The 14,066-nt window shown below is 37.0% G+C and overlaps 1 protein-coding gene across 1 annotated transcript; it reads right to left on the bottom strand.

Annotated features, from left to right (window-relative positions):
* Positions 1–4,842: 4,842 nt before the first annotated feature.
* On the bottom strand, positions 4,843–12,781 carry LOC113668539 (HSPB1-associated protein 1). Its single transcript, XM_027184456.2, has 6 exons — positions 11,246–12,781; positions 8,600–8,960; positions 7,781–7,882; positions 7,152–7,199; positions 6,525–6,584; positions 4,843–6,172 (listed from the first exon to the last, which is right to left on the bottom strand). Exons 1-6 carry the CDS (start codon positions 11,611–11,613, stop codon positions 5,705–5,707), a joined length of 1,407 nt encoding a protein of 468 aa, XP_027040257.2. The 5' UTR covers positions 11,614–12,781; the 3' UTR covers positions 4,843–5,704.
* Positions 12,782–14,066: the final 1,285 nt, after the last annotated feature.

Below are 14,066 nucleotides of genomic sequence, written 5' to 3'. Positions count from 1 at the left end.
TAGTATCGTGCACTGTTTTAGGATTCTCTTTTGATGGATTGTTACGTTAGTATCTCGCGCACTGTTTAAGGATTCTCTTCTGATGGATTGTTACGTTAGTATCTCGCACTGTTATAGGATTCTCTTCTGATGGATTGTTACGCTAGTATCTTGCGCACTATTTTACGATTCTCTTCTGATGGATCGTTACGTTAGTGTCTCGCGCACTGTTTTAGGATTCTCTTTTGATAGATTGTTACGTTAGTATCTTACGCACTGTTCTAGGATTCTCTTTTGATGGAATGTTACGTTAGTATCTCGCGCACTGTTTATGGATTCTCTTTTGATAGATTGTTACGTTAGTATCTCACGCACTGTTCTTGGATTCTCTTTTGATGGATTGTTACGTTAGTATCTTGCGCACTGTTCTAGAATTCTCTTTTGATGGATTGTTACGTTAGTATCTCACGCACTGTTCTTGGATTCATTTTTGAAGGATTGTTACGTTAGTATCTCGCGCACTGTTCTTGGATTCATTTTTGAAGGATTGTTACGTTAGTATCTCACGCACTGTTCTTGGATTCATTTTTGAAGGATTGTTACGTTAGTATCTCACGCACTGTTCTTGGATTCATTTTTGAAGGATTGTTACGTTAGTATCTTGCGCACTGTTTTAGGATTCTCTTCTGATGGATTGTTACGTTAGTATCTCACGCACTGTTCTAGGATTCTCTTTTGATGGAATGTTACGTTAGTATCTCGCGCACTGTTTATGGATTCTCTTTTGATAGATTGTTACGTTAGTATCTCACGCACTGTTCTTGGATTCTCTTTTGATGGATTGTTACGTTAGTATCTTGTGCACTGTTCTAGGATTCTCTTTTGATGGATAGTTATGTTAGTATCTCCTGCACTGTTTTAGGATTCTCTTTTGATGGAAGTTTACGTTAGTATCTTGCGCGCTGTTCTAGGATTCTCTTTTGATGGATTGTTACGTTAGTATCTCACGCACTGTTCTTGGATTCTCTTTTGATGGATTGTTACGTTAGTATCTCACGCACTGTTCTAGGATTCTCTTTTGACGGATTGTTATGTTAGTATCTCATGCACTGTTTTAGGATTCTCTTTTGATGGAAGTTTACGTTAGTATCTCACGCACTGTTCTAGGATTCTCTTTTGATGGATTGTTACGTTAGTATCTCACGCACTGTTCTTGGATTCTCTTTTGATGGATTGTTACGTTAGTATCTTGCGCCCTGTTTTAGAATTCTCTTCTGATGGATTGTTACGTTAGTATCTTGCGCACTGTTCTAGGATTCTCTTCTGATGAATTGTTACGTTAGAATCTCGCATACTGTTCTAGGATTCTTTTTTGAAGGATTGTTACGCTAGTATCTTGCGCACTATTTTACGATTCTCTTTTGATGGATCGTTACGTTAGTGTATCGCGCACTGTTTTAGGATTCTCTTTTGATGGATTGTTACGTTAGTATCTCGTGCACTGTTCTTGGATTCTCTTTTGACGGAGTGTTTCGTTAGTGTCTCGCGCACTGTTTTAGGATTCTCTTTTGATGGATTGTTACGTTAGTATCTCGTGCACTGTTCTTGGATTCTCTTTTGATGGATTGTTACGTTAGTATCTTGCGCACTGTTTCAGGATTCTCTTTTGAAGGATTGTTACGTTAGTATCTTGCACTGTTTTAGGATTCTCTCTTGATGGATTGTTACGTTAGTATCTTGCGCACTGTTTTAGGATTCTCTTTTGATGGATTGTTACGTTAGTATCTTGCACTGTTTTAGGATTCTCTTTTAATGGATTGTTACGTTAGTATCTTGCGCACTGTTTTAGGATTCTCTTTTGATGGATTGTTAGGTTAGTACCTCGCACTGTTTTAGGATTCTCTTTTGATGGATTGTTAGGTTAGTATCTCGCGTACTGTTTTAGGATTCTCTTTTGATGGATTGTTACGTTAGTATCTTGCACTGTTTTAGGATTCTCTTTTGAAGGATTGTTACGTGAGTATCTCGCACACTGTTTTAGGATTCTCTTTTGAAGGATTGTTACGTAAGTATCTCGCACTGTTTTAGGATTCTCTTTTGATGGATTGTTACGTTAGTATCTCGCACTGTTTTAGGATTCTCTTTTGATGGATTGTTACGTTAGTATCTCGTGCACTGTTCTTGGATTCTCTTTTGATGGATTGTTACGTTAGTATCTTGCGCACTGTTTCAGGATTCTCTTTTGAAGGATTGTTACGTTAGTATCTTGCACTGTTTTAGGATTCTCTCTTGATGGATTGTTACGTTAGTATCTTGCGCACTGTTTTAGGATTCTCTTTTGATGGATTGTTACGTTAGTATCTTGCACTGTTTTAGGATTCTCTTTTAATGGATTGTTACGTTAGTATCTTGCGCACTGTTTTAGGATTCTCTTTTGATGGATTGTTAGGTTAGTACCTCGCACTGTTTTAGGATTCTCTTTTGATGGATTGTTAGGTTAGTATCTCGCGTACTGTTTTAGGATTCTCTTTTGATGGATTGTTACGTTAGTATCTTGCACTGTTTTAGGATTCTCTTTTGAAGGATTGTTACGTGAGTATCTCGCACACTGTTTTAGGATTCTCTTTTGAAGGATTGTTACGTAAGTATCTCGCACTGTTTTAGGATTCTCTTTTGATGGATTGTTACGTTAGTATCTCGCACTGTTTTAGGATTCTCTTTTGATGGATTGTTACGTTAGTATCTTGCGCACTGTTTTAGGATTCTCTTTTGATGGATTGTTACGTTAGTATCTCGCGCACTGTTTATGGATTCTGTTTTGATGGATTGTTACGTTAGTATCTCGGGCACTGTTCTTGGATTGTCTTTTGATGGATTGTTACGTTAGTATCTCTGGCACTCTTTTAGGATTCTCTTTGGATGGATTGTTAGGTTTGTGTCTCGTGCACTGTTGTAGGATACTCTTTTGAGGGATTGTTACGTTAGTATCTCGCACTGTTTTAGGATTCTCTTTTGATGTATTACGTTAGTATCTCGTGCACTGTTCTAGGATTCTCTTTTGATGGATTGTTAGGTTAGTATCTTGCACTGTTTTAGGATTCTCTTTTGATGGATTGTTACGTTGGTATCTCGCACTGTTCTAGGATTCTCTTTTGATGGATTGTTACGTTAGTATCTCGCACTGTTTTAGGATTCTCTTTTGATGGATTGTTAGGTTAGTATCGTGCACTGTTTTAGGATTCTCTTTTGATGGATTGTTACGTTGGTATCTCGCACTGTTCTAGGATTCTCTTTTGATGGATTGTTACGTTAGTATCTCGCACTGTTTTAGGATTCTCTTTTGATGGATTGTTACGTTGGTATCTCGCACTGTTCTAGGATTCTCTTTTGATGGATTGTTACGTTAGTATGTCGCGCACTGTTTTAGGATTCTTTTTTGACGGATTGTTTCGTTAGTGTCTCGCGCACTGTTTTAGGATTCTCTTTTGATGGATTGTTACGTTAGTATCTCGTCACTGTTCTTGGATTCTCTTTTGACGGAGTGTTTCGTTAGTGTCTCGCGCACTGTTTTAGGATTCTCTTTTGATGGATTGTTACGTTAGTATCTCGTCACTGTTCTTGGATTCTCTTTTGACGGAGTGTTTCGTTAGTGTCTCGCGCACTGTTTTAGGATTCTCTTTTGATGGATTGTTACGTTAGTATCTCGTGCACTGTTCTTGGATTCTCTTTTGATGGATTGTTACGTTAGTATCTCGCGTACTGTTTTAGGATTCTCTTTTGATGGATTGTTACGTTAGTATCTTGCGCACTGTTTTAGGATTCTCTTTTGAAGGATTGTTACGTTAGTATCTCGCACTGTTTTAGGATTCTCTTTTGATGGATTGTTACGTTAGTATCTTGCGCACTGTTTTAGGATTCTCTTTTGATGGATTGTTACGTTAGTATCTCGCACTGTTTTAGGATTCTCTATTGATGGATTGTTACGTTAGTATCTCGCACTGTTTTAGGATTCTTTTTTGATGGATTGTTTCGTTAGTGTCTCGCGCTCTGTTTTAGGATTCTCTTTTGATGGATTGTTACGTTAGTATCTCGCGTACTGTTTTAGGATTCTCTTTTGATGGATTGTTACGCTAGTATCTCGCGCACTGTTCTAGGATTCTCTTTTGATGGATTGTTACGTTAGTATCTCGCGCACTGTTCTAGGATTCTCTTTTGATGGATTGTTACGCTAGTATCTCGCGTACTGTTCTAGGATTCTCTTTTGATGGATTGTTAGGTTAGTATCTCGCACTGTTCTTGGATTCTCTTTTGACGGAGTGTTTCGTTAGTGTCTCGCGCACTGTTTTAGGATTCTCTTTTGATGGATTGTTACGTTAGTATCTCGTGCACTGTTCTTGGATTCTCTTTTGATGGATTGTTACGTTAGTATCTCGCACTGTTTTAGGATTCTCTTTTGATGGATTGTTACGCTAGTATCTTGCGCACTGTTTTAGGATTCTCTTTTGAAGGATTGTTACGTTAGTGTCTCACGTACTGTTCTAGGATTCTCTTTTGAGTGACTTTTACGTGAGTTTCTCGCACACCCTTATTTAACCTTTGATGCGTTCGGTGATACGCTAGTATCTTGAGCACTGTTAGCATTCTCTTTTGAGGGATTGTTACGTAGGTATTTCGCAAACCGTTGGGATTTTCTTGTAATGGAATGTTTCGTTAGTATTTCGCGCACTGCTAGCATTCTTTTTCGATGTGTTGTTATGTTTGTATCTCGCTCACTGTTATCCATCTTGTTTAATGGATTCAACGTTATGTTCGTATCTTGAGCACTGTCAGCTTTCTCGTTTGAGGGATTGTTACGCTAGTATCTTGAGCACCGATAGGATTTTATTTTGATGGAATGCTTCGTCATTGTTATTCAGCTGCACTAGGTAGAGTACAAATATCCTGCGATATTGCACGGTTATTTGGACAGTTGGTTATTTGGTACTGAATAACACATGTTTAACCAGTCGGCTTGTTAAACCGACAACAATACTCAGCGATACTACACACCAGAACGTCTAGGCATAATAAGATGTACGTATTTCGCGCACTGTTGGCCTTATCTTTTGATGGTATGTTACGTTGGTATCTCGTGCACTGTCAGGATCCTCTTTTGATGGATTGTCACGTTAGTATCTCGCGCACCAGTAGAATTCTAACCTTCGTAAGGCCTCGTCTGAAAATGAAAAATACGAAAACCCCCCATACAGGCGAGGGTTTGCATAACTCTCAACAATTCGTCCACCACTTTGCGCATCAAGATTAGGCTCTTTACATCTTGAAAACTTCTCCTACTACTTACTACAAAAACATTTATCAAAAAGAGGAAATCTTCACTGCTATGCCTATGTACTGTTATTTAAACATCTATTAATCAACGAGAGCCTGTATACTAACTAAATATTAAATTTTTTGAAATTTTAAAACTCTGTAACTGCTCTGTTTTGTGCAAAGAAGTTCAAGGAAAGAATGAATTCATCACTTCTTTTAATTTAACTGCAAACAGAAATTGGTTGTCAGCTTGGATTAAATTCTACCTCTCATGCTATAACTTTTCAGGGCTTGTTATCATCCCATGAATTCGCCCCGTGGATGGAAGTACTTTCTCCCAATGACAACATTTTCATCCCCATTTGGGGGCGTGTTCATGCTGGGTATCATCCTTTGTGTGACATTAAGTACTTGTCTAATTTCTTTCCTTGTCAGTACAGTTTCTTTTCAGTGGGGGATGCTCTGAAATTTCCTGTTCAGTGGATGGCTGAGAAAACCCTGAACCAATATTTTCAGATCTCACTGTTTCATCTAGTACATAACTGCAAGAACTAGAATTGCAATTCGAGTTTCTCTCCATTTTGACTGTCTGTGTGGTCTTCAATTTCTGCTGTTCTACACTTGGAGACTTCAAGGGCAAGTTAATTGTTTGGCAAATTCCAAATTTTTTGAGAGCTTGAGACATCATTGCATTGATAACCTCAGGGGATGTCATGCAGTTTATGAGATCATCTGTAGAAAGTATATCACTTTTATTTTGATCAGTGTATCTAGGTTGTGTTCCATCCGAGTAAGATGTGTCGACATCACAGCTTGTCCTCTGTTTCATTGCACACAGTGCTTGATACAAGTAACTCATGTTTTGTGCATGTGTTCCAATTTCCTGGAAAGCAAAGAACTCAATGCATGAATGCAAATCTCACTTCTAGACAAGTGCACAGAAAGGTCTGATTTTCACTTTTTTGTAATAATGATTATGTTTGCATGCAGTGAGTGTAGTTCATTTCATGTTTAGACAAGAACAGCAACATAAATTTCAAGTCTAATCCAATGGCCACTGTTGCTTGCACTGATGTTTAATAATTAGTCAGAGCTCACACAAAACCATATGTTAATTTTGCTGCCTATATTGAGTACAAAATTTGATCACATAATGTGCACAATTCCCCATAAGACATCAAGATAAATGCATGGAAATTATTTGAATTTTGAGATAACACAGAAGTCATAGTCACCTCTGATGGGTTCAGCCATGTTACTTCAGCCGCTCCCTCCACCTTCTTTAAGGCAGACACCTTGAAACAATGAATAAAAGAGGCTATTTTAAGTTTAAAAGGCACTTTACTCCTGGATTATCAAACATAACCCTGTACAACAATAATTCTTTTTGATAGTCATTTCTTCAAATCACAATATTGTTGAACAAATCAAGGGTTTAAGGTAAACCATAAAACATGTTTCTTAAAAAACAAAAAACAAAATCGGACTGTAAGGAGTATATTTTCTCTTTTTTCCACTAAATTCATTCTACTATTACAGTTCAGGGGGGGACTATCATTTTCATGTAGTTGGTGATTTAACAATTTGCAATTCAGATTTGTTCCAGTATCCTTACACTGCAAACCCTTGAAATAGCCCCTCCCCTCAATTAAGCACCTGACCACAATGACAAAACTAAATAAGCCCCTCTCCTTGGTTAGGCACCCAAGGTGTTGCCATTATCAAGGGTTGCTTAGTTTTAAACATGCAATTCTTAGCAACAATACTTAGAGAGCAACAAAATAAGTCTAGAATATAAGACACTTGAACTTCTAGATATGCATTATGGTAGAATACATTTATACAAACAATTCTCCACCCACCAGAGTTCTGATAAGTGCCTCTTTGACTCTCTCCAAGTGATCACTTTCCTTGTTATGTAAAAAAATAAAAAAACATTGAAAAAGAGGTGATTAACAATATTGTTATTATTTACAACTTTGTGATCACATATCTTATATAACTTTGGTAAATAAGAAAATTCAGACTTTCTGTGGGGAGAACTCATGTATGTTGGATGCCTGATTTTCATTTGCAAATTTGTTTGAAAATAAACATTTGATTACAGTTGGATCACTAAAAATGTATGTATCTTTAAGTTATAAAGTGATGACAGTTTACAGTCATTTAGTCAAAATTCAAAAAGGTAAAACTTCATCTATCATTCACAGCAACACATGAAAAAAATTGACATCAAATAACATATCATAATGGCATTCAAATATTATATGTTGAAAATCAATCATATCTAGCATCACTCAAAGTTAATTATCCAACTGAAGGCTAATACAACTTTTCCCATAATATTGCACAGTTTGAGAAAGCTTCAAATGGTATAAACATTTCCACTTATGAACCACTATTATGATGGCATTTAGATAAAGAGACTAGGGAGTAGTATAAATGTACATGAATGGATCAGAGTAAAATAACCTGTGTTGTTCATACACACCAGTTCAATCCATGTGTTGATGCTTATTGATGTTTCTAATGATTCCACATAATGCCACCACTTCTTAGGCACAAACAGAACATCACCAGGTTTAAGAATTATCTACAAGGGAAAATAACTTTACTAACTCTGATACCAGCAGCCTCTACTTTTCCTTAGCACTTTGTATTGTACAGACATTGGACTCAAATGGGATGTATCTCAAACAAAGAGGCTGACAATGACTCTGTGAAAACAAGCTCTCCCATCTCTTAGATATGTGAGTTGTCACCACCCTCCCCCTCCTCTTACATTATAAGCCACAGCATTTTTCTCCACTTACAACAATATGGTGTTGTTGAATGTAACATAAACCAAACCAGAGCTAAGTGGGAGATTTGAGGGGGGCTCAATTGTTCAAATTCATGACTTAGACAACCGACCCCCTTATACTGGGTAACTGTTTAATACAGTGCCACTTAACCCTTTAACTCCCAAATTCTGATTGCAAATTCTCCCATCTAGCTTCTACACATTTCCTTGTAAATTAGTGATGAGAATTTTGTGTCAGATCAGGATAAAAATTTCTACCTGATACATTTGAGTGCTCTTGTTATCTGTTTGCTGAATAATGTATGAATATCATGGGAAGAAGTTTCATGTTAATCACTTCTAGGAGTTCAAGAGTTAATACAGGTTCAACAGTAATTAGCCCAGACAGAAGAACAACAAACAACAAATGAAAGTTTTTGTTTAAAGGAGCTAGTTCTAGATAAAGGAGGGGAGGGGGGCACTTTTTAGGGAGGCTTTAAGAACATTTACTGTAAAAAAGGCAAACACCTCATATTGAAGAACATTTTCAAAGGCTGGAAACCTTGTTAAATCTGGATTGGTGATGTTAACTTGACTAAACACACTGGATTCCTCATAAGGAATTCTGGTTGGATACAAGTTGGAGGTTTCACTTGGTGGAAAGAGAATCCATCTCTTTGTTCCATAGATCTGTGCAACTAAATTACAACCATATGTATCAACATGACATGGAGTTGATGCTTCAGCACTTCCAATCCATATTGTTGATTCATCACCACTTCTCTCAGGAAAACCAAAGCAGCTCCAGTCAACAGACTTGCGTAAATGAGGAAAATCTTTGAATAATTCAGCCATATATTTGTAATCTGCATAGCACCAATAGTTTTGTCTAAAAAGTAAACAAAAAAAAATTAAAGCCTCTTTTACATCAGTATCTTGTCACACCTAATGATTCATTGTATTTGATTCAAATTTGTTTTCTAATAAAGGTACAGGCTTGATCGTGTATTTGTAAAAACAACTAAAACAAATATATACATTTTCAAAAATGTTGTAAAGTTAAAAATAAACTTAATTTATATGTGCCTTTTCTTTTCTCATCAAAAAGAAACAGTTTTTGAATAGAACAGTAAATATATATATATTCAAAATATATTTTAAACTTTGTAAAATTTTGAAAAAGGGTGTATATATATATATATATCTGGGTATATCATGCCATATATTTTGTACATATATATTTTTTGGCACCCAATGGAGGATCACATTCTTGTGACCAAAACTGACATAAATTTCCACTAGGTACTACTTTAGGGTTTTACAATTCATGCGCTATTCATGCATCCTATTCAAGGAATGGCAATACTCCTAGTTCTCATTTATTACACAAACCATCATAAATTACAGTTGGATGGGCCACTTGGCTCAGGTACAGACTTCACCTTTATTATTTTACAAAATAGTTTTTCATGTACAGATATTAAAAGTTACTTTAAAAAATGAATAATATGAAGTGACACTTGATTCCCATACAGGGTTTACCACTTGACTGAGAGAAGAATATAAATTCTAAATGGTATATGCCTGCCTATCTTTTGCTATAATTTCCTTTCATGTATCAACCGAGCAAGCAAAGTCAAGGATAACAAGATCATCCCAGTGGTTAAATGATAAAAGAAAACTTGTTGAAAAAGGAAAAAATAACATGTATGAATTTCCACCAAACACCACAGCTTTATGCCACATTGTTTTTGAAGCCTCACATGGAGGGTAAGTGCCTTAAGACTTCATAATTAAGAGTGAGTGACTTGAGTAGGACCTCTCAGACAATAACTCCTATGTATAGGTCCAAATTAAATATTCATCCAGAGACAAGGACAAGACAAAGAACAGCCACCATAGTAAACTAGATGCATTTACTGTGCTGATAGCAACTGCTCTTTTTAAAGAACTCCCCTGATTTGATGCAATTAACAACCAAACCCTGGAATAAGTTATTCTACTTAGCTCCTTAGGTATCAGTTAGGATATAGAAGTTTTCAAATTTCATCGACAAGAAATGCTGTTAACATATTTGATTTTCAGTTACAAAAATAGCGTCATTTATTGTTCTAATAAAAGGTAAAAAGAATGTTTGACTGAGTCAGTATCCACCTCACAACATGTGTTTGTTTAATGCAAATATTTGAGCTAGTCAAATGATTCTAAAACATAGATTAGGAAAAGGGGAGGGCTCATGCTGATTTTAATCTGTTGTTCAAGACATCATAGGCTGTAAGAAAGAAATATAAATGTGGCAATTTGTGAACAAAATAGGAAAAATAATGCAGGGACAACTTCACTGAATGAGTAATTTGAAAATGAAAGTATCTTGATGTATCGTGTCTGGTATCCTTGTAAGGTTTTATGCTGTTACAGTTGTTTTTTGTTTTTTTTTCTGTTCTGTTTACTTGTCATTAAGGTAAAATTTCCGCACAGCCCCATACTATTGTAAAACAAATCTGTTTTCCCAATGGCAATGTATTGTTTTTGTCATTGTTTTCTCTATTCAAGAACTGAATGCATAATGTAGTATGGGGCTGTACGGAAATTTTACCGGCTTCGGTCGTAAGCATGGTAAGCTTTGACTTGAATGCTTAAAGTTCATGTCCTGAATTAAATATAAATAACAACCAAACCGATCACGTTCGGAGCAGAATTCATTCTTGCCGGCTTTGATTCACGTGAATGGAACAATAGAATTAGGACTACGGTCAAAACAAACTTTTACTTGACCCTTCCATGGCGTCTTATCGTCTACCTGTCCACTCTTGTAACGTTTCAACCAATATCTTTGGTTCTTGTTGCTAATTTGCATCTGCGGTTAAAAACCATTTCCTTTTCGCTGGCGGTGTTGTTGATCTCTCCCACTCAGTCAATATTTCACCGATCATTAAAATGATTAACAAGAGAGGACTCAATACACAAACCTAAAGCCGTATTTTTGGTGGCACGTTTATTGTTCTCTTGAGTGCCGGATTATAATTTGTTTGTTTATGTTTGTATTGGCAAGGTCAAGAGCATGGCCAGCCATGATTGAGATTGGACCTGTGTACAATATGGCGCGACACACCCGCTTTTTCCATATTAGCAGTAGGATACAAGTTATTATCTATCATAATTGGTCTTTATTACCTTTGAAAACGAGACAAACATCCCGATCTTTCTGTGTAGCCATTCAACCATTGACAAAACTCGTCAAAGTTTGCTTTCTCAAATTCACAGTCTGTTTCCATAATGGTTTTCTTACACGAATTTCCATTGACAGACGGGTTCTGTCTCGCACAAAATCGAAAACTTGTTCGAAGATCGCGAAGTTCCTGAGCCAGAAATTCTGGTGTCCAGTTACAACATACCCACTGCCTTGCTGCGCCATCAAAAACTGCCGGATCGTTACGTTCTAGTAGATGGATGCGAAGCTTTTCAGGGCAGGAACTAAGCGATAAGCTTTGCACTTTGCGGTGGTGAGTTTTGTTTATTTTCAAACCTCTCTCGTCCGCCATGTTATATGACGTCGCAGCAAGGATATTCCGCTGTACAATAATAACCACAGATAACAAAAATACCGGAAGTTGTTATGACGCGTATGCGGGGGCATATTGGGGGCGTAGTTACATAGCGTCACGCACGTACAGTTTCAAACAAGAAAACCATCATTGAACTACATGTCACGATCAAAGGAGTTGTTTTATTCTGTCAGAAACGCAAAATTCCTCGACAGATTCCACTCCAAGATTTCTTAGTATTATTTCTATGATGGCTTTTGGTCTATTATCTTTCCGTGCTGTTTGTTTTCTTTCTTTTTAATAAGATTCCCGGCATGTGATCATATTGTGATATGGAATTTACTACTAAGCTACGTGCAGTTATGTTTGCGTTATCCACTAAAGGACAAAGACTTTAAATACAAGCATGGTATCATGGATGAAAATATCATTTCCCACTCTCCATGTATTGGCGGTAAAATGTCAACAATTTGAACAAACGGCGATGTTACACTCAGCTGAAGAGGAACTGAAAAACACGACGTCATTATCAATGGTGCGACATGCTATCAAAACCAAAAGAATGCGAAACACGCGGCTCACGGAGAGATCTAATATGTTATATTTTAATATACAGAGATAAATATAACAAATTTGATCACTATGTTGTTACGAGAAGCTATAGCAAAGATCACATGGATCAGTAGAATACTGTTTCAGCTTTTAAAGTCGTCTGTCAGTTCTGTTTTTAGCACTTATCAGTTCTTTTCTATTCGCACCTAGTTTTCCGTTTTGGTGCGGAAAGGTCGAGGGATCAAGAGCTGTAGCACTCTTGATCATATCAATCCGCTTAAAATCGTTTGGTGAAAAAATTCTTAGGTTTCGGTTTTCTTCGGCCGTAGCATGACGCTTCTTAATTACTTGTACCATGTTACTAAACTTGTTCGCAGTCGGCCGAAAACTCCTATATTTCGGTTGCAGGACAATTTCGCATGGCAGGGTCTTGTTTACTGAAAACGGGCGAGAAAAAAATGGGCTATTAACATTTTTCCATGCCTGTACGAGTAATTTTCTTTCGGTATCGATTATAAGATTAAACTCTCAGAACCGGAAAACAGCTCACTCATTTCTCAGACGCTGATCATAAGGCAAAGTTGGCTATATACCCAAATAAAGTTAAGGTTCTTTGTGACTGACGTTTTTCCTCTTTTAAGGTCTTGCCATTACCTGACTGATGACTTCACTTGGCATTTGTGCCTGATCGAACCGATTTCAAGCCAAGTTTTCGATCGTTTACTCTTACCGTTTTCGTAACGGATGTTTTACTACTTTTAGACACGTGTTAACCCGTTGCTACATTTGAGAAAAATTTGCGCAAAATGAAAGAGAAATCATTTCACTAGAAACTCCCGACCCTAAATAAGAAATCAAAGAGAGCGAAAACCCTTTTTTTTTCTTCCCAAAGGTACAGTTTGGTTTGAGACGAGGGCAAGCATATACAAATTTACTTAGTCATGGTGTACTATGAACGTGATTCAATGTCGCGTTTATTTTCGGTGAGTTAGCTCGATAAGACGGCTGTTTAAGTTGTTGAAAAATTTCGCTTTGTTTTCGTTTTGCTGTTATTTTTATCGTTTTATGGTTTTGCGGTTAAAAAAATCATGTAGACATCTTCAGTTTTTTTTATTGTGTTCTCCTTCCGAATTGACGGTAAACCTCCAGTGCAGAAGAAAAGAAAAGTTAGTATTTTCCGTTTTAGCCTATGTGTGGGAGTAAGGCATTTGTTAGAAATGGTAGAATTTACAGAGAAACAAAGCTGGATGGTAAACGACGAGAGCGTCTCTAGTCTTCTGCTTTTGTCCGCAACCGACAGCGAAGTTGATCATCGAATTTTTTACACCGAGATCAGGAAATTGAACCGCGCTTTTGGACAGTTTGTGGTTGTCACACTGACTGTCGAACTCATGGTTATCTTTAGAAATCAGCGACTTATGAACATTATTTTATTTTGATTCATAAGAAAACCACCTTAAAGGCATACGTTTAATGAGATCGGATATTATCTCAATATTCATTGCAAAGCATTTCCTAAACTATAGATTTGAAGATGTTATTTAATCACGTGCGTTCGTCAAACTCGGAGGATTAAGAACAATTTTTGTCAGCTGTTGCCATGAATTTCAATCTCCGTTTCCAAAGAATCAAAAGTATCAACTTTGAACATTTGCGCAAATTTTCTGTTTCATTTAGGTAGGACGATAGTAAAGAAATTGTTGTGTTGGGGTGTGGTCAATAGGTTTCCGTTTTAGCGGTACTCTCTTGAGATTAACCGCTCGACTAAATCCGTCAACGGAAGTCGCGCGCGGGAACATGGTAGCAGCCGAATCCTGTAGCTGACGCTACGGCAATTGTTGACTGAGATAAAGCTGTAAAGAAGAGCGTTTTCAATGAATATATTTGTGTCAACTTAC

This window comes from Pocillopora damicornis, chromosome 9 (genome assembly GCF_964200805.1).
Source record: "Pocillopora damicornis chromosome 9, jaPocDami1.2, whole genome shotgun sequence".
Taxonomy (NCBI): Eukaryota; Metazoa; Cnidaria; class Anthozoa; order Scleractinia; family Pocilloporidae; genus Pocillopora; species Pocillopora damicornis.
This window is presented reverse-complemented; position numbering and strand designations above follow the sequence as displayed.